The sequence below is a fragment of the Oncorhynchus keta genome, unplaced genomic scaffold (assembly GCF_023373465.1).
Source record: "Oncorhynchus keta strain PuntledgeMale-10-30-2019 unplaced genomic scaffold, Oket_V2 Un_contig_2736_pilon_pilon, whole genome shotgun sequence".
Taxonomy (NCBI): Eukaryota; Metazoa; Chordata; class Actinopteri; order Salmoniformes; family Salmonidae; genus Oncorhynchus; species Oncorhynchus keta.
Window position 1 is genome coordinate 483816 of NW_026285487.1, and position 19873 is coordinate 503688.

Genomic DNA, 19873 nt, shown 5'->3' on the forward strand with positions numbered 1-19873 from the left:
TCTCTTCAGGAGACTTCAGACCCTCCTTGTCTTTAGGTCCGTTTTTCCACCTGTCTCTCTTCAGGAGACTTCAGACCCTCCTTGTCTTTAGGTCCGTTGTCCTCCACCTGTCTCTCTTCAGGAGACTTCAGACCCTCCTTGTCTTTAGGTCCGTTGTCCTCCACCTGTCTCTCTTCAGGAGACTTCAGACCCTCCTTGTCTTTAGGTCCGTTTTTCCACCTGTCTCTCTTCAGGAGACTTCAGACCCTCCTTGTCTTTAGGTCCGTTGTCCTCCACCTGTCTCTCTTCAGGAGACTTCAGACCCTCCTTGTCTTTAGGTCCGTTGTCCTCCACCTGTCTCTCTTCAGGAGACTTCAGACCCTCCTTGTCTTTAGGTCCGTTGTCCTCCACCTGTCTCTCTTCAGGAGACTTCAGACCCTCCTTGTCTTAGGTAGGTCCTGTCTCTTTTCCACCTGTCTTTAGGTCCGTTTTTCCACCTGTCTCTTCAGGAGACTTCAGACCCTCCTTGTCTTTATGTCCATTGTCCTCCACCTGTCTCTCTTCAGGAGACTTCAGACCCTCCTTGTCTTTAGGTCCGTTGTCCTCCACCTGTCTCTCTTCAGGAGACTTCAGACCCTCCTTGTCTTTAGGTCCGTTGTCCTCCACCTGTCTCTCTTCAGGAGACTTCAGACCCTCCTTGTCTTTAGGTCCGTTTTTCCACCTGTCTCTCTTCAGGAGACTTCAGACCCTCCTTGTCTTTAGGTCCGTTGTCCTCCACCTGTCTCTCTTCAGGAGACTTCAGACCCTCCTTGTCTTTAGGTCCGTTTTTCCACCTGTCTCTCTTCAGGAGACTTCAGACCCTCCTTGTCTTTATGTCCATTGTCCTCCACCTGTATCATCTCAGAAGACCTTAGCTAAGTAGAAATGGTTTATAATCTGCGGTTAAGCATAGCTCCCTGGACTTCTCTTGCACTGACTCTATGCAAAAACACTGGACTCTACCCACACACTAACACATACTTAAACCCCAACGCACACATACACAAACTACACATGCCCACACATAACAAACGCACACATGCATACTGATGCCACACACACACACACTCACACACTTTCACACTCACCACATACACTGCTTCTACTGTTTATGATATATGCTGTTGCCTAGTCACTTTACCCATACCTATATATACATAGCTACCTCAATTATCTCGTACCCCTGCACATCCACTCAGTACAGGTAGTCCCTGTATATTGCACCCCCCTATCCACATCGACAGGACCGCAGTGGAGAAGGTAGAAAGCAGCAAGTTTCTCAGCATACACATCACAAACACACTGAAATGGTCCACCCACACAGACAGTGTGGTGAAGAAGGGGCAACAGTGCCTCTTCAACCTCAGAAGGCTGAAGAAATTTGGTTTGTCACCTAAAACCCTCCCAAATGTTTACAGATGCACAATTGAAAGCATCATGTCGGGCTGTATCACCGCCTGGTACCACTGCCTGTTCACCCCGCTATCATCCAGAAGGCGAGGTCAGTACATGTGCATCAAAGCTGTGGACTACAGCTCGGAAGAATCCCGGAACATGTTCCAGTCTGTGATAGCAAAGCAGTCCTGTCGTTTAGCATCTGCTTCATCTGACCACTTTTTTATAGACCGAGTCGCTGGTGCTTCCTGCTTTAATTTTAGCTTGTAAGCAGGAATCAGGAGGATAGAGTTGTGGTCGGTTTTTGCCAAATGGAGGGCGAGGGAGTTGATGGAAATTTGGTAGAACTGATTTAAGTTTCCCTGCATTAAAGTCTCGGCCACTAGGAGCGCCACCTCTGGGTGAGTGGTTTCCTGTTTGCTTATTTCCTTATACAGCTGACTGAGTGCGGTCTTAGTGCCAGCATCTGTCTGTGGTGGTAAATAAACAGCCACGAAAGGTATAGCTGAAAACGCTCTATACTATTCTACAATATCTTAGTCACTTAATAATAATATCTCGCATTACTCATCTCATATGTATATACTGTATTCTATACTATTCTACTGTATCTTAGTCCGTTCCGCTCTGACATCACTCGTCCATATGTATATAGTCTTAATTCATTCCTTCTTAGATTTGTGTGTGTATTGGGTATATGTTGTGTAATTTGTTAGATATTACTTGTTAGATATTACTGCACTGTCGGAGCTAGAAGCACAAGCATTTCGCTACACCCGCAATAACATCTGCTAATCACGTGTATGTGACCAATAAGATTTGATTTGATACACATTGAACAACAGATAGTCCCCCCACAAAATCTAAAGGTAGTTTGTTAAAAAAATTCTGTCCTACAGTACCCGTCAAAGGTTTGGACACACCAACTCAATCAAGGGTTTTTCTTTATTTTTTTTCAATTTTCTACATTGTAGAATAATAGTGAAGACATCAAAACTATGAAAGAACACATATGGAATCATGTAGTAACCAACCCTGCTAGGTAAAGTCCCCCCTTATCTCAGCTCGCTGGTCACCATAGCATCTCCCACCTGTAGCACACGCTCCAGCAGGTATATCTCTCTAGTCACCCCCAAAACCAATTCTTTCTTTGGCCACCTCTCCTTCCAGTTCTACATTACATACATATACATACAGTTCTCTGCTGCCAATGACTGGAACGAACTACAAAAATCTCTGAAACTGGAAACACTTATCTCCCTCACTAGCTTTAAGCACCAACTGTCAGAGCAGCTCACAGATTACTGCACCTGTACATAGCCCACCTATAATTTAGCCCAAACAACTACCTCTTTCCCAACTGTATTTAATTAATTTATTTATTTTGCTCCTTTGCACCCCATTATTTTTATTTCTACTTTGCACATTCTTCCATTGCAAAACTACCATTCCAGTGTTTTACTTGCTATATTGTATTTACTTTGCCACCATGGCCTTTTTTGCCTTTACCTCCCTTCTCACCTCATTTGCTCACATTGTATATAGACTTGTTTATACATTAAATTTACATTTAAGTCATTTAGCAGACGCTCTTATCCAGAGCGACTTACAAATTGGTGCATTCACCGTATGACATCCAGACGTATACTGTATTATTGACTGTATGTTTGTTTTACTCCATGTGTAACTCTGTGTCGTTGTATCTGTCGAACTGCTTTGCTTTATCTTGGCCAGGTCGCAATTGTAAATGAGAACTTGTTCTCAACTTGCCTACCTGGTTAAATAAAGGTGTTCTCAACTAGCCTACCTGGTTAAATAAAGGTGTTCTCAACTAGCTTACCTGGTTAAATAAAGGTGTTCTCAACTAGCCTACCTGGTTAAATACAGGTGTTCTCAACTAGCCTACCGGGTTAAATAAAGGTGTTCTCAACTAGCTTACCTGGTTAAATAAAGGTGTTCTCAACTGGCCTACCTGGTTAAATAAAGGTGTTCTCAACTAGCCTACCTGGTTAAATAAAGGTGTTCTCAACTAGCCTACCTGGTTAAATAAAGGTGTTCTCAACTAGCCTACCTGGTTAAATAAAGGTGTTCTCAACTGGCCTACCTGGTTAAATAAAGGTGTTCTCAACTAGCCTACCTGGTTAAATAAAGGTGTTCTCAACTGGCCTACCTGGTTAAATAAAGGTGTTCTCAACTAGCCTACCTGGTTAAATAAAGGTGTTCTCAACTAGCCTACCTGGTTAAATAAAGGTGTTCTCAACTAGCCTACCTGGTTAAATAAAGGTGTTCTCAACTAGCCTACCTGGTTAAATAAAGGTGTTCTCAACTAGCCTACCTGGTTAAATAAAGGTGTTCTCAACTAGCCTACCTGGTTAAATAAAGGTGTTCTCAACTAGCCTACCTGGTTAAATAAAGGTGTTCTCAACTAGCCAACCTGGTTAAATAAAGGTGTTCTCAACTAGCCTACCTGGTTAAATAAAGGTGTTCTCAACTAGCCTACCTGGTTAAATAAAGGTGTTCTCAACTAGCCTACCTGGTTAAATAAAGGTGTTCTCAACTAGCCTACCTGGTTAAATAAAGGTGTTCTCAACTAGCCTACCTGGTTAAATAAAGGTGTTCTCAACTGGCCTACCTGGTTAAATAAAGGTGTTCTCAACTGGCCTATCTGGTTAAATAAAGGTGTTCTCAACTGGCCTACCTGGTTAAATAAAGGTGTTCTCAACTAGCCTACCTGGTTAAATAAAGGTGTTCTCAACTAGCCTACCTGGTTAAATAAAGGTGTTCTCAACTAGCCTACCTGGTTAAATAAAGGTGTTCTCAACTGGCCTACCTGGTTAAATAAAGGTGTTCTCAACTAGCCTACCTGGTTAAATAAAGGTGTTCTCAACTAGCCTACCTGGTTAAATAAAGGTGTTCTCAACTAGCCTACCTGGTTAAATAAAGGTGTTCTCAACTAGCCTACCTGGTTAAATAAAGGTGTTCTCAACTGGCCTACCTGGTTAAATAAAGGTGTTCTCAACTGGCCTATCTGGTTAAATAAAGGTGTTCTCAACTGGCCTACCTGGTTAAATAAAGGTGTTCTCAACTAGCCTACCTGGTTAAATAAAGGTGTTCTCAACTAGCCTACCTGGTTAAATAAAGGTGTTCTCAACTAGCCTACCTGGTTAAATAAAGGTGTTCTCAACTGGCCTACCTGGTTTAAATCAAAGGTGTTCTCAACTAGCCTACCTGGTTAAATAAAGGTGTTCTCAACTAGCCTACCTGGTTAAATAAAGGTGTTCTCAACTAGCCTACCTGGTTAAATAAAGGTGTTCTCAACTAGCCTACCTGGTTAAATAAAGGTGTTCTCAACTGGCCTACCTGGTTAAATAAAGGTGTTCTCAACTGGCCTACCTGGTTAAATAAAGGTGTTCTCAACTAGCCTACCTGGTTAAATAAAGGTGTTCTCAACTAGCCTACCTGGTTAAATAAAGGTGTTCTCAACTAGCCTACCTGGTTAAATAAAGGTGTTCTCAACTAGCCTACCTGGTTAAATAAAGGTGTTCTCAACTAGCCTACCTGGTTAAATAAAGGTGTTCTCAACTAGCCTACCTGGTTAAATAAAGGTGTTCTCAACTAGCCTACCTGGTTAAATAAAGGTGTTCTCAACTAGCCTACCTGGTTAAATAAAGGTGTTCTCAACTAGCCTACCTGGTTAAATAAAGGTGTTCTCAACTAGCCTACCTGGTTAAATAAAGGTGTTCTCAACTAGCCTACCTGGTTAAATAAAGGTGTTCTCAACTAGCCTACCTGGTTAAATAAAGGTGTTCTCAACTAGCCTACCTGGTTAAATAAAGGTGTTCTCAACTAGCCTACCTGGTTAAATAAAGGTGTTCTCAACTAGCCTACCTGGTTAAATAAAGGTGAAATAAAAAATACATAAAAAAATAAAGTGTTAAACAAATCAAATATATTTTATATTTGAGACTCTCCAAAGTATCCACCATTTGCCTTGATGACAGCTTTGCACACTCTTGGCATTCTCTCAACTAACTTCACCTGGAATGCTTTTCCAACAGTCTTGAAGGAGTTTGCACATATGCTGAGCACTGCTGTAAACCATCGCAATTGGGTTGAGGTTGGGTGATTGTGGAGGCCAGGTCATCTGATGCAGCAGTCCATCACTCTCCTTCTTGGTCAAATAGCCCTTACAAAGCCTGGAAGTGATTTGGGTCATTGTCCTGTTGGAAAACAAATGATAGTCCCACTAAGCCCAAACCAGATGGGATGGTGTATCACTGTTGATTGCTGTGGGAGCCATGCTGGTTAAGTGTGCCTTGAATTCTAAATAAATCATATATAAACATATATATGCAGTGCATTCAGAAAGTATTCAGACCCCTTGACGTTTTTCACATTTTGTTAAGTTACAGCCTCATTCTAAAATTGATTAAATTGTTATTATTACACATCAATCTATACACAATACCCCATAATGACAAAGCAAAATGACTCTCAGGCCATACGAAACAAGATACTCTGGTCTGATGATTCCAATATTGAACTCTTTGGCTGAATTCCAAGCGTCACGTCTGGAGGAAACCTGGCACCTTCATTACGGTCCTCGTTCTTATCTTTGCACTTTCCTTCTAAAATTGAACAGAACATAGGCTGTACTAAAGTCTAGTCCACACTGAAGATAGGGTTAGAGTTAGGGTTAGGGTTAGGGTTAGGGTTAGGGGTTAGGGTTAGGGTTAGGGTTAGGGTTAGAATTGAACAGAACATGTACTAAAGTCTAGTCACACTGAAGATAGGGTTAGGGTTAGGGTTAGGGTTAGTGTTAGGGTTAGGGTTAGGGTTAGGGGGTTAGGGTTAGGGTTAGGGTTAGGGGTTAGGGTTAGGGTTAGGGTTAGTGTTAGGGTTAGGGTTAGGGGTTAGGGTTAGGGTTAGGGTTAGGGTTAGGGGTTAGGGTTAGGGTTAGGGTTAGGGTTAGAATTGAACAGAACATGTACTAAAGTCTTAGTCACACTGAAGATAGGGTTAGGGTTAGGGTTAGGGTTAGGGTTAGTGTTAGGGTTAGGGTTAGGGTTAGGGGGGGTTAGGGTTAGGGTTAGGGTTAGGGTTAGGGTTAGGGTTAGGGTTAGGGGTTAGGGTTAGGGTTAGGGTTAGGGTTAGGGTTAGGGTTAGGGTTAGAATTGAACAGAACATGTACTAAAGTCTAGTCCACACTGAAGATAGTGCATATTTTGGAGAAGGCCTATTCTATTTTTTTCCCGGAAGAAGCCGTTGACTCTCCTCCTGAACCTCCACCTTAAGCCTACACAGAACAGCCATTGGTTAGGCAGCACACAAAAACGTTTGCGATCAGCAAGAGCAGAGCATGCCAGGCTCAGACTTGGAATATCCATTGCGGTGTGTAATGATGCCTAGTTTTATTTACACCATCCCAGCAGCTATCTTAGAAATATAACTTTTCTCTCTGCTTATCCGAGCATACACTTTGTAGTCTATAGCCTATAGGCTATGGATCATTTGATTGAGACCACTCTACAAAGCCTATAGGCACACTTGATACGCCCAGCAGAGATTCAGAGACGAGGTGCGGCATCCGGCACACATCAATATATAGCCTAATAAACATCTAAGTCTAAAACACTGGCAAATATATAAATGTCACAAAATTACATGACCCTCCCCTGGAATAGATTTAAAAAATAGTAAAACCTCCAATTGGCAGAAACTGAAAAAGCATGACCGCCCCCATTTTCCTCCAGGTAACACTTCAGTAAATATAGATTTATCCCTTACAATAGTGCAGGTGGAGATCGAATTTCAACATTAAAACAATGTTGCAAATGTCGGAGAGACAGACAGCAACGACTATTCAAAATTCCGCTGTTGAAAAGCAATTAGGAGTCTAGATGCTTTTTTCGTGGAAATGAAGTGTATAACTTTTCTAGCTGGGCTGATAAAACAGTGGATTGAGCAATGAGATGGAACAGAGTAAATAGGCATTTCAATTCATAGATTTAGCAGGTGGTAATTTGAGGAATAGACCACCGTTCTATAATCCCTGACACGATTTGGAGATTTATTTTTCATAAACGACCGTATCATATTCTTTGAAACTACAGCATTTAGCAAAATAGTTTATCAATATGGTTTTAGTACTTTAGGACATTCACACATCAGCTTTGTTCATTTGACTCATTCGTTGACGGTAACTTGTCACACTTCCGTGTGTGATGTTTGTGATACATTTCATTGGCCGACGACTTGTGACAACATCCATGTTCCGAGACGGCTAACCAATCGACAGTTTCTAAAATCTCACGTGTGTGGCTTCGGCACATAATGTTAGCTGTTTGATTGGCTATTGTTATCACAAGGGTCCGCCTACGTTTAACCCCTTATTCCCGAGCCACAAATGGAAGTGCCGAAGTCTGTCTGAATGATTTTCTATGTATCCACCTGATTGGAGTAGGAATAAAGTAGCTGAGTGGAACCTGTAGGAATATCTATCTCATATTTCTGTCAGATCTTTCGTCCCATTGGAAATCGAGGTTTGAGGAACTTGGCTTCTCTAATCAGCTTTAGCTAGCGTCTTCATCTCTACCTTCGCAGTAAGTTGGCTAACGTTACACAGAGAAATTATACCAAATTAAATTACTCAAGACAGCTTTCACTGTCGGAATGATGATGAGTTTAGCGGTTAAAATGGATGTGCCAGTAAAGCCGAGTGGACACTCCGAGGTAATGCGGTCCGGTATGGCGTCCCAGCAACAAAAAATAAAATGTTGGAGTATGCGATTCCGGTAAAGCGTGAGCCTATCACAATTTAATACAACACAAATATATAGGCTATTATACCATTATTTAACAACTGCATGTCAGCCGCATGAAAAATGTGCGAGTTGACTGGAAACCGGCTGGTATAAACCCCACATTGCGTTGTGGTTTGAGGAGAACGCTTACATTTTGTCAAGGCGGGTAATGTTACAATTCACGTAGGTGTTTTGTATCATGTTTTTTTCCCCATTTATCCAATTGCGGGTGCATAGTGCACTGTTGGGGTCTGGATGTTGAAATGATTTTGTAAGTGGACTAACGTGCGAGGGTAGTCTACAGGAGCTGCTTTGTTTAGTGATTGTTTGACCATCAGATGACTGGTTGTGTTTATGCCACATTAGAAGGCATAGGCGGTGTGTCCATTAAGTCAATTCAATTGACAAAAATAGTCTATACATAAATAAAATAATTCAAAATCGGCTACTACACCAGAAAGTAAATACCAAAATAGATCATTGAGTTGAGACTGTCAGTGAAAAGCAGAGAGACCCAGCCTAGCATATTGCAATATTTAAAAATACTGTAGCGACCCACACAGACAGCTGTGTGTTATGTGTTAGGCTAGTAGGTGGTTGTGTTGTACACTGCTCAAAAAAATAAAGGGAACACTAAAATAACACATCCTAGATCTGAATGAATGAAATATTCTTATTAAATACTTTTTTCTTTACATAGTTGAATGTGCTGACAACAAAATCACACAAATTATCAATGGAAATTAAATTTATCAACCCATGGAGGTCTGGATTTTTATTTATTTTTAATTTTACCTTTATTTAACTGGCAAGTCAGTTAAGAACAAATTCTTATTTTCAATGACGGCCTAGGAACAGTGGGTTAACTGCCTGTTCAAGGGCAGAACTACAGATTTTGTACCTTGTCAACTTGCAACCTTCCGGTTACGAGACCAACGCTCTAACCACTAGGCTACCCTGCCACACTCAAAATTAAAGTGGAAAACCACACTACAGGCTGATCCAACTTTGATGTAATGTCCTTAAAACAAGTCAAAATGAGTCTCAGTAGTGTGTGTGGCCTCCACGTTTTTGTGGCCTGCTGGAGGTCATTTTGCAGGGCTCTGGCAGTGCTCCTCCTTGCACAAAGGCGGAGGTAGCGGTCCTGCTGCTGGGTTGTTGCCCTCCTACGGCCTCCTCCACGTCTCCTGATGTACTGGCCTCCTGGTAGCGCCTCCATGCTCTGGACACTACGCTGACAGACACAGCAAACCATCTTGCCACAGCTCGCAATGATGAGCTGCACTACCTGAGCCACTTGTGTGGGTTGTAGACTCCGTCTCATGCTACCACTAGAGTGAAAGCACCGCCAGCATTCAAAAGTGACCAAAACATCAGCCAGAAAGCATAGGAACTGAGAAGTGGTCTGTGGTCACCACCTGCAGAAGCACTCCTTTATTGGGGGTGTCTTGCTAATTGCCTATAATTTCCACCTGTTGTCTATTCCATTTGCACAACATCATGTGAAATTTATTGTCAATCAGTGTTGCTTCCTAAGTGGACAGTTTGATTTCACAGAAGTGTGATTGACTTGGAGTTACATTGTGTTGTTTTAAGTGTTCCCTTTTATTTTTTTGAGCAGTGTACTTACCAGTACCCAGGGGGGGGGGTCCGACATGCCAATAAACCTGCTATCTGCCAATCACGGGAATGCCTGGAATGTTCTGATGCCGGGCATCCTGGCGGTTGGCTGAGTGGAGTGGAGGGGGGTTGGGCAGGGGGATGGAGCATTGGAAGATAAGACCAGGTTCAGCCTTTGTTCTCTCTCTTACGTCTGGGCTTTACAAGAGAAGGTCACGGCTGGCTTGTGGGGTATCTTTCGTTTATTTGACGTGGTGCTACGGCCAAACAGTAGCCTGTGTATAGCTGGGTTACTAAACCGTCAATTCGTAAACTCAACCCTCTGTCTGGACAATTGTTCCTTTATGATCTAGTCAGGTCATTACATTGGTGTCAGAAGTGATTGGACCTCCCATCCACGACAGGGCGTGTGCTTGGCCGGTGAGCGCGTTCCTGTAAGACGTAGAGTCACAAGCTAGCGCGAGGACGCGCTCTTTGAAATGGGGGAGTAGTGTAACGACCCTGGGTTTATATTCGCGGAAATCGACTCTGCCGCACGAGCATGCTTTAGCGCACCGGACCTCGGAAGGTTGAGGGGTCGAGACCTGCTCCCTGCTGTTTCTTTACAATACAATGGTGGAAAGCAAATGACTGTTGCTGTGATCAAATTTCTTAACTTAAATGAGCAAACTAGTAGCCTGTTGTATTGGCACCAGCGGAGAACATTGGGGCGGCAGCGTAGCCTAGTGGTTAGAGCGTTGGACTAGTAACCGGAAGGTTGCGAGTTCAAACCCCCAAGCTGACAAGGTACAAATCTGTCGTTCTGCCCCTGAACAAGGCAGTTAACCCACTGTTCCCAGGCCGTCATTGAAAATAAGAATGTGTTCTTAACTGACTTGCCTGGTTAAATAAAGGTAAAATTAAAAATAAAAAAAAATTTAAAATTAAATTGAATATCCCCAGTAGGTGTGCATATTCAAGGTCTTTATCATTGGGTCGGTGCCGTTTTTGTTTTTTTCCTCCAGGTTAGATGGAAGTCATTTTCTATTTGTGTCTCCCTTTCTCGTCGCCTATTATATGGATCAGACAACGTCGTTTTTATTGATCTGTTTGGCAGTGTCAGTTGAGTAGGCTACCCTGTCATTTCTGTAGTAAAACAAAAAAAATCTACTTTCACTATACGATTTTGGTAGAGTTTCTGTCCCAGACAAGTTTGAGATCGGATACAAAATCCCAATGTCTGTTTACTCGGGGCACGCAACCGTCTCCGGCGCTTGTTTAATGTAAGCGGGACTGAGATGCAATCTGGGTGCTACCGATCTCGTCTTTAAGCAGTCCAGATATTTCCAAACTTTTGATTTTATCGGCACAATCTGCAATGCTCTTGTAGTGTGAGATGTGCAACGACAAGTTTAGCCCTTTCCCACAAATGAACACCTATGTGAGAATGCTGTTATTTTTATTTTATTTAACCTTTATTTAACTAGCCAAGTCAGTTGAGAACAAATTCTTATTTACATTGACAGCCTACCCTGGCCAAACCCGGACCCGGGCGACGCTGGGCCAATTGTGCACCACCTTATGCAACTCTCAGTCACGGCCGGTTGTGATACAGCCTGGAATCAAACCAGGGTCTGTAGTGACGCCTCTAGCACTGAGATGCAGTGCCCTAGACCGCTGTGCAACTTGGGAGTTATTGACTATAGCTCAGCGTTCAACACCATCGTGCCCTCAAAGCCCATCACTGAGCTAAGGACCCTGGGACTAAACACCTCCCTTTGCAACTGGATCCTGGACTTCCTGATGTGCCGCCCCCAGGTGGTGAGGGTAGGCAACAACACATCTGCCACGCTGATCTTCATCACTGGGGCCCCTTAGGGGTGTGTGCTCAGTGCCCTCCTGCACGACTCAAACACCATCATTAAGTTAGCTGATTACACAACAGTGATCAGACAACAATGAGACGGTCTATAGGGAGGAGGTCAGAGACCTGACAGTGTGGTGCCAGGAAAACAACCTCTCCCTCAACGTGATCAAGACAAAGGAGCTGATCATGGACTATAGGACTACAGCCCCGTCCGAACAGGCCCCCATTAACATCGACGGAGCTGAAGTGGAGCAGGTCGAGAGTTTCAAGTTCATTGGTGTCCACATCGCCAACAAACTATCATGGTCCAAACACACCAAGACAGTCATGAAGAGGGCACGACAACACCTTTTCCCCCTCAGGAGACTGAAAAGATTTGGCATGGGTCCTCAGATCCACAAACAATTATACAATTGCACTATCGAGAGCGTCCTGAACGTTTGCATCACCGCCTGGTATGGCAACTGCTCGGCATCAGACTGCTCGGCATCAGACTGCTCGGCATAAGGTGCTACAGAGGGTAGTCTGCCCAGTAGATTACGGTGGCCAAGCTTCCTGACATCCAGGACCTACACTATTGTTCAAAAGTTTGGGGTCACTTAGAAATGTCCTTGTTTTTGAAAGAAAATCACCTTTTTTGTCCATTTTGAAATAACATCAAATTGATCAGAAATACAGTGTAGACATTGTTCATGTTGTAAATTACTATTGTAGCTGGAAACTGCTGATTTTAAAATACATATTTTTATGGAATCTACCTAGTCGTATAGAGGCCCATTATCCGCAACCACCACTCCTGTGTTCCAATGGCACATTGTGTTAGCTAATCCAAGTTTACAATTTTAAAAGGCTAATTAATCATTAGAAAACCCTTTTGAAATTGTTAGCACAGCTGAAAACTGTTGTGCTGATTTAAAGAAGCAATAAAACAGGGTTTCTTTAGACTAGTTGTGTATCTGGAGCATCAGCATTTGTGGGTTTGATTACAGGCTCAAAATGGCCAGAAACAAAGAACTTTCTTCTTTCGTCTATTTTTGTTCTGAGAAATGAAGGCTATTCCATGCGAGAAATTTCCAAGAAACTGACGATCTCGTACAACGCTGTGTACTACTCCCTTCACAGATTAGCGCAATCTGGCTCTAACCAGAATAGAAATTGGAGTGCGAGGCCCCGTTGCACAACTGAGCAAGAGGACAAGTACATTAGTGTCTAGTTTGAGAAACCGATGCCTCACAAGTCCTCAACTGGCAGCTTCATGAAATAGTACCCGCAAAACACCAGTCTCAACGTCAACCTTGAAGAGGTGACTCCGGGATGCTGGCCTTCTAATTAGAGTTGCAAAGAAAAAGCCATATCTCTGTCCAGTGTCTGTTCTTTTGCCCAGATGTCCAGTGTCTGTGTTCTTTTGCCCATATTAATATTTTCTTTTTATTGGCCAGTCTGAGATATGGGTTTTTCTTTGCAGCATCCCGAAGTCGCCTCTTCACTGTTGAAACTGGTGTGTGAACAATATGGTGGAAACTCTCTCCAGTTACGTTTTCACCAATCCAGTGTTTTAAATGTAATGTAAGGCAGTGAATGAGTGCACACTTCAGTAGAATGATCGAGAATTGGAAAATAGCCCTAGCCTCTATGAATGGGCAGCTGGTAACATGTCTCACTGATTGGCAGATGGCGAAAAGCCCCGTCCGAGCCGCTGGCGTCCCCCACCCCTATTGGCCGCGGGACCTGTCCATCCCAGGCTACGTGGCGAACGATAGGTCAATGCATGAGATCCTGTCCTTCCTCTTCTCTGTGTCGGGTCTCTTCCTGCTGTCCACCTGGGTCCTGACGGGCCGGAAGTGGGCCAGGGATGGCCGTGGTCAGGAGTTCAGGGTGGCCAGGCGGCTGGCTATCTGCTGGTTTGCTGTCTGTGGGTTCATCCACGGGGTCATTGAGGGATGGTTCTCTCTGTACTATGATGTCATCCCCTCAGACCAGAGCTTCCTGTCTCAGCTGTGTAAGTAGAACCTAGTGCTGGAACCCTATGGTAGAACTTCCATTCACTACTAGGACCTTGGACTCTCTAGTAGAACCTAGAACCTAGTAGTACTAGAACCATCCAGTAGAACCTCCATTCTCTTCTAGAACCCTCCTACTGCAAGAAAAAGGAAATGAGAATCCACAACAAGCAGAATGTAACTAACAGAACGTTGTCTTCTCTCATTGTCCTCAGGGAAGGAGTACTCCAGAGGAGACAGCCGATATGTCATGTAAGTTTTTTTATTTTATTTATTTATTTATTTTACTGTCGTTTTCTTTTTTTATACTGTACAAAAATATAAATGCAACATGTCAAGTGTTGGTCTGTTTTAGCTGAGATAAAAAAAATCCTAGAAATCATCCATACGCACAATGTATTGCTCTCAAATTTTGTGCACACATTTGTGGTGTGGCATATCAATGAGCTGATTAAACAGCATGATCATTACAAAGGTGCACCTTGTGCGGGGGACAATGAAAGGCAACTCTAAATTGTGCAGTTTTGTCACACAACACAATGCCACAAGTTGAGGGAGTGTGCAATTGTCATGCTGACTGCAGGAATGTCCACCAGAGCATTTCATGTTCATCTCTCTACTGTAAGCCAATGTTTATTTTAGAGAATTTGTCAGTATGTCCAACTGGCCTCACAACTGCAGACCATGTATAACCACGCCAGCCCAGGATCTCCACATCCAGCTTCTTCACCTGTGGGATGGTCTGAGACGAGCCACCCGGGCAGCTGATACAACTGTGGGTTTTCACAACTGAAGCATTTCTGCACAAACTGTCAGAAACAGTCTCAGGGAAGCTCAACTGCATGCTCGTCGTCTTGACCTGACTGCAGTTCAGGGTCGTTACAGACTTCATTGGGCAAATGCTCACCTTCGATGGCCGCTGGCACACTGGAGAAGTGTACTCCAGATGGATTAATCCCGGTTTCATCTCTACCGGGCGGATGGCAGACAGTCTATGGTGTCGTGTGGGCGAGCGGTTTGCTGATGTCAACTTTGTGAACAAAGTTCCCCATGGTGGAGTTATGGTGTGGGCATAAGTTACGGACAACGAACGGACAACGAACGCAATTGCATTTTATCAATGGCAATTTGAATGCACAGATACCGTGACGAGTTCCTGAAGCCCATACCATGTCATACCATTCATCTGTCGCCATCGCCTCATGTTTCAGCATGATAATGGCCATTGAGCATGTTTGGGATGCTCTGGGTCGAAGTGTACAACCGTGTGCTCCAGTACTGAATGAACACTTTTTTTTTTTAAATTAACACAATAGAAAAATCTATGTACAGTGCGTGCAAATGTAGACGAGTAGGGAGGTAAGGCAATAAATAGGCCATGGAGGCGAAATAATTACAATTTAGCATTAACACTGGAGTGATATATGTGCAGCTGTTGATGTGCAAGTAGAGATACTGGGGTGCAAAAGAGCAAGAGAATAAGTAACAATATGGGGATTAGAGGTTGACTGATTATGGTTTGAAATAATGACAATTAGAACAATACTGAATGAACACTTATTTTGACTTAATAGAATACATCAATAAAATCAATTTAGCCTCAAATAAATGAAACATGTTCAATTTGGTTTAAATAATGCAAAAACAAAGTGTTGGAGAAGAAAGTAAAAGTGCAATATGTGCCATGTAAGAAAGCTAACGTTTAAGTTCCTTGCTCAGAACATGAGAACATATGAAAGCTGGTGGTTCCTTTTTAACATGAGTCTTCAATATTCCCAGGTAAGAAGTTTTAGGTTGTGGTTATTATAGGATTATTTCTCTCTATACCTTTTGTATTTCATATACCTTTTGACTATTGGATGTTCTTATAGGCACTATAGTATTGCCAGCCTAAACTCGGGAGTTGAGAGGCTTTATGTCATAAACAGCGCAATGCTTGAAGCACAGCGAAGAGCTGCTGGCAAATGCAGGAAAGTGCTGTTTGAATGAATGCTTACGAGCCTATGGGCACAAACCCACCGTCGTTGGACCAGACAAGTCTGGCAAAAAGTGCTCTTCACTGACGAGTCGCGGTTTCGTCTCACCAGGAGTGATGGTCGGTGGAATGAGCGTTACACCGAGGCCTGTACTCTGGAGCGGGATCGAGTTGGAGGGTCTGTCATGGTCTGGGGCGGTGTGTCACAGCATCATCGGCCTGAGCTTGTTGTCAATGCAGGCAATCTCAACGCTGTGCGTTAAAGGGAAGATATCCTCCTCCCTCATGTGGTACCCTTCCTGCAGGCTCATCCTGACATGACCCTCCAGCATGACATGACCCACCAGCCATACTGCTCGTTCTGTGCATGATTTCCTGCAAGACAGAAATGTCAGTGTTCTGCCATGGCCAGCGACGAGCCCGGATCCCAATCCCATTGAGCACATCTAGGACCTGTTGGATCGGAGGATGAGGGCTAGGGCCATTCCCCCCCGAAATGTCCGGGAACTTGCAGGTGCCTTAGTGGAAGTGTGGGGTAATATCTTACAGCAAGAACTGGCAAATCTGGTGCAGTCCATGAGGAGATACACACCAGATACTGACTTTTGATTTTGTGAACATTGGGGGGTCTGTGATCTTTAAATCCAACTTTATTTGTCACATGCCCTGAATACATGTAGTCTGTTAAATACTTACTCGCACGCCCTTAACCAACAGTGCAGTTCAAGAAGAGTTAAAAAAATATTTACCAAATAAAGTAAAATATAATAAAGTAAGACTATACAATAACGAGGCTTTATACAGGGGATTCCTGTACAGAGTCAGTGTGCGGGGGTACAGTGTGCGGGGGTACAGGTTAGTGGTAATTTGTACATGTATTTAGGGGTGAAGTGACTGCATAGATAATAAAAGGAGAGTAGCAGCAGTGTAAAAACAAATGGAGGTGATCAGACCTACTGTCATGTCGTCAGCTAACTTGATGATGGAGTTGGAACTGTGTGAGGCCACACAGTCATGGGTATACAGGGAGTACAGGAGGGGACTGCGGACGCACCCTTGTGGGGCTCCAGTGTTGTGGAGGGGTTAATGTTGCCTACGTTCACCACCTGGGGGGCGGCCCGTAAGGAAGTCCAGGACCCAGTTGCATAGGGAGGAGTTCAGACCCAGGGCTGTGAGCTTTGTAATGAGCTGACACTATTGTATTGAAGGCTGAGCTGTAGTCGATGAACAGCATCCTCACACATGCATTTTTTTTTGTCCAGGTGGGTAAGGGCATTGTTCAGTGCGTTGTCAGGTGATCTGTCGGGGTGGTAGGTGATTGGAGAGGGTGGAATGTGTCGGAGATGATTGGAGAGGGTGGAATGTGTCGGAGATGATTGGAGAGAGTGGAGTGTGTCGAGGAGGTGATTGGAGAGAGTGGAGTGTGTCGAGGAGGTGATTGGAGAGGGTGGAGTGTGTCGAGGAAGTGATATGATCTTTGACCAGCCTTTCAAAGCACTACTGACATGTTTTTATTTTTTTATCCACACCCCTACTTTTTTTATTAAGGTACGGTGTCTGACCAACAGATGCATATCTGTATTCCCAAAATCCATGGATTAGGGCCAAATTAATTTCTTTCAATTGACTGATTTCCTCATATGGACTGTGACTCAGTAAAATCTTTGAAATTGTTACATTTTGTGTGTTTATATTTTTGTTTAGTAACTGTAGTCTGAGAACAATTCAATCAACTGCTGAGTGTTCTCTCTCCTCCTGTTCAATCACTCTCCTCCTCCCTCATCTCCTCCCTCTCTGTGTAGAGCTGATAACTTCACGGTGTGTATGGAGACAGTAACAGCCTGGTTCTGGGGTCCATTGAGTTTGTGGACAGTGTTTGCCTTCCTGGCCAACAAACCATACCGCTTTGTCCTGCAACTCATGGTCTCTCTTGGTAGGTACACTGATACAGTTCCGTGGGGGGGGGGGCCCTATGAGCTGATTCTGATCTGTGTGTTTTTAAGGCTGACATTATATTATCTTATTCCAGGTCAGGTAACCTCTGTCTCCAGGTCAGCTGTATGGGGCGGTGCTTTATCTCTACACAGTTCTGTGTGTCTTAACCCCTGTCCTCTGTGTCCAGGTCAGCTGTATGGGGCTGTGCTGTATCTCTACACAGTTCTGTGTGTCTTAACCCCTGTCCTCTGTCTCCAGGTCAGCTGTATGGGGCGGTGCTGTATCTCTACACAGTTCTGTGTGTCTTAACCCCTGTCCTCTGTCTCCAGGTCAGCTGTATGGGGCAGTGCTGTATCTCTACACAGTTCTGTGTGTCTTAACCCCTGTCCTCTGTCTCCAGGTCAGCTGTATGGGGCGGTGCTGTATTTCTACACTGAGCACCGTGATGGGTACAGCCACAGTCAGATGGGTCACCCTCTGTACTTTTGGTTCTATTTTGTCTTCATGAACATCCTGTGGATCATCATTCCTCTGGTCCTCATACTGGATGCATGGAGACACCTGCAGCAGGCCCAGACACACACTGACCTGGCCCAGAAGGAGAAGACCAACTGATGAGCAGGGGTGGGTGGGAGAGCAGCAGAGGGGTGGGAGGCTATTCAAAAAAAAAAAAAATCAAAGTAGCTAGACGGAGGAAGGTAGATACTTTTAACTCTGATTAATAATAGTAGTGTTTGTGAACTGACCAAACAAAATAATGTTGATAGATACGCTGTATCATGTATGTGGTTTGTATTGAATATTTTTCATAATTTGGTGGCATTATGCAATGTGAATTTTCCCTTTTTTTCTAAACTGATTAAACATATGACGACGTGGTGCTTGACTCTGTTGTGTACAATGCATTCAGAAAGTATTCAGACCCCTTCCCTTTCTCAACATTTTGTTTATGTTACACCCTTATTCTAAAATGGATTGAATTAATTGTTTTCCTCATCAATCTATATACACTACCCCATAATGACATCACAATACCCCATAATGACATCACAATACCCCATAATGACAAAGCGAAAACAGGTTTTTAGAAAAGTTTGGAAATGTATACATTAAAAAAAACGGGAATCCCTTATTCACAAGTATTCAGACCTTTTGCTATGAGACTTGAAATTGAGCTCCGGTGCATCCTGTTTCCATTGATCATCCTTGAGATGTTTCTACAAGTTGATTGGAGTCCACCTGTGGTCAATTCAATTGATTGGACATGATTTGGAAAGGCACCTGTCTATATAAGGTCTCACAGTTGACAGTGCATGTCAGAGCAAAAACCAAGCCATGAGGTTGAAGGAATTGTCCGTAGAGCTCAGTGACAGGATTGTGTCGAGGCACAGATCTGTGGAAGAGTGCCAAAAAATGTCTGCAGCATTGAGGGTCCCCAAGAACACGGTGGCCTCCATCATTCTTAAGTGGAAGAAGTTTGAAGCCACCCAGACTATTCCTAGAGCTGGTTGCCTGGCCAAACTGTGCAATCGGGGCATTGGTCAGGAAGGTGACCAAGAACCTGATGGTGACTGACAGAGCTCCAGAGTTCCTCTGTGGAGATGGGAAAATCTCCCAGAAAGACAACCATCTCTGCAGCACTCCACCAATCAGGCCTTTATGGTCTAGATAGGTTGTGTATATATTGATATGTAGGCTACGTGTGCCTTAAAAAAAAAAAGTAATGTAGTTCTGTTCTTGTCTATTAATGTTCTGTATTATGTCATGTTTTAGTGTTTTGTGTGGATCCCAGGAAGAGTACCTGCTGCTTTTGCAACGGTTAATGGGGATCCTAATAAACTACCAATACCTTTATTGTAGAGTGGCCAGGCGGAAACCACTCCTCAGTAAAAGGCACATGACAGCCCACTTGGAGTTTGCCAAAATGCACCTAAAGGACTCTAAGTTCATGAGAAACAAGATTCAATGGTCTGAAGAAATACATTTTTAACTCTTTGGCCTTAATGCCAAGTGTCACATCTGTAGGAAACCTGGCACCATGATGGTGAAGCATGGTGGTGGCTGCATCATGCTGTGGGGATGTCTTTTAGCTACAGGGACTGGAAGACTAGTCAGGATCAAGGGAAAGATGAATGGAGCAAAGAACAGAGAGATCCTTGATGAAAACCTGCTCCAGAGTGCTCAGGACCTCAGACTGGGGAGAAGGTTCACCTTCTAACAGGACAACGACCCTAAGCACACAGCCAAGACAACGCAGGAGTGGCTTCGGGACAAGTCTCTG

The 19873-nt window shown here is 43.7% G+C and overlaps 1 protein-coding gene across 1 annotated transcript; it reads left to right on the forward strand.

Moving 5' to 3' along the window:
- The first annotated feature begins 7795 nt into the window (after positions 1-7795).
- On the forward strand, positions 7796-18471 carry ebp (EBP cholestenol delta-isomerase). Its single transcript, XM_035760442.2, has 5 exons — positions 7796-8015; positions 13354-13681; positions 13898-13934; positions 17460-17590; positions 17993-18471. Exons 2-5 carry the CDS (start codon positions 13354-13356, stop codon positions 18205-18207), a joined length of 711 nt encoding a protein of 236 aa, XP_035616335.1. The 5' UTR covers positions 7796-8015; the 3' UTR covers positions 18208-18471.
- The last annotated feature ends 1402 nt before the right edge of the window (positions 18472-19873 follow it).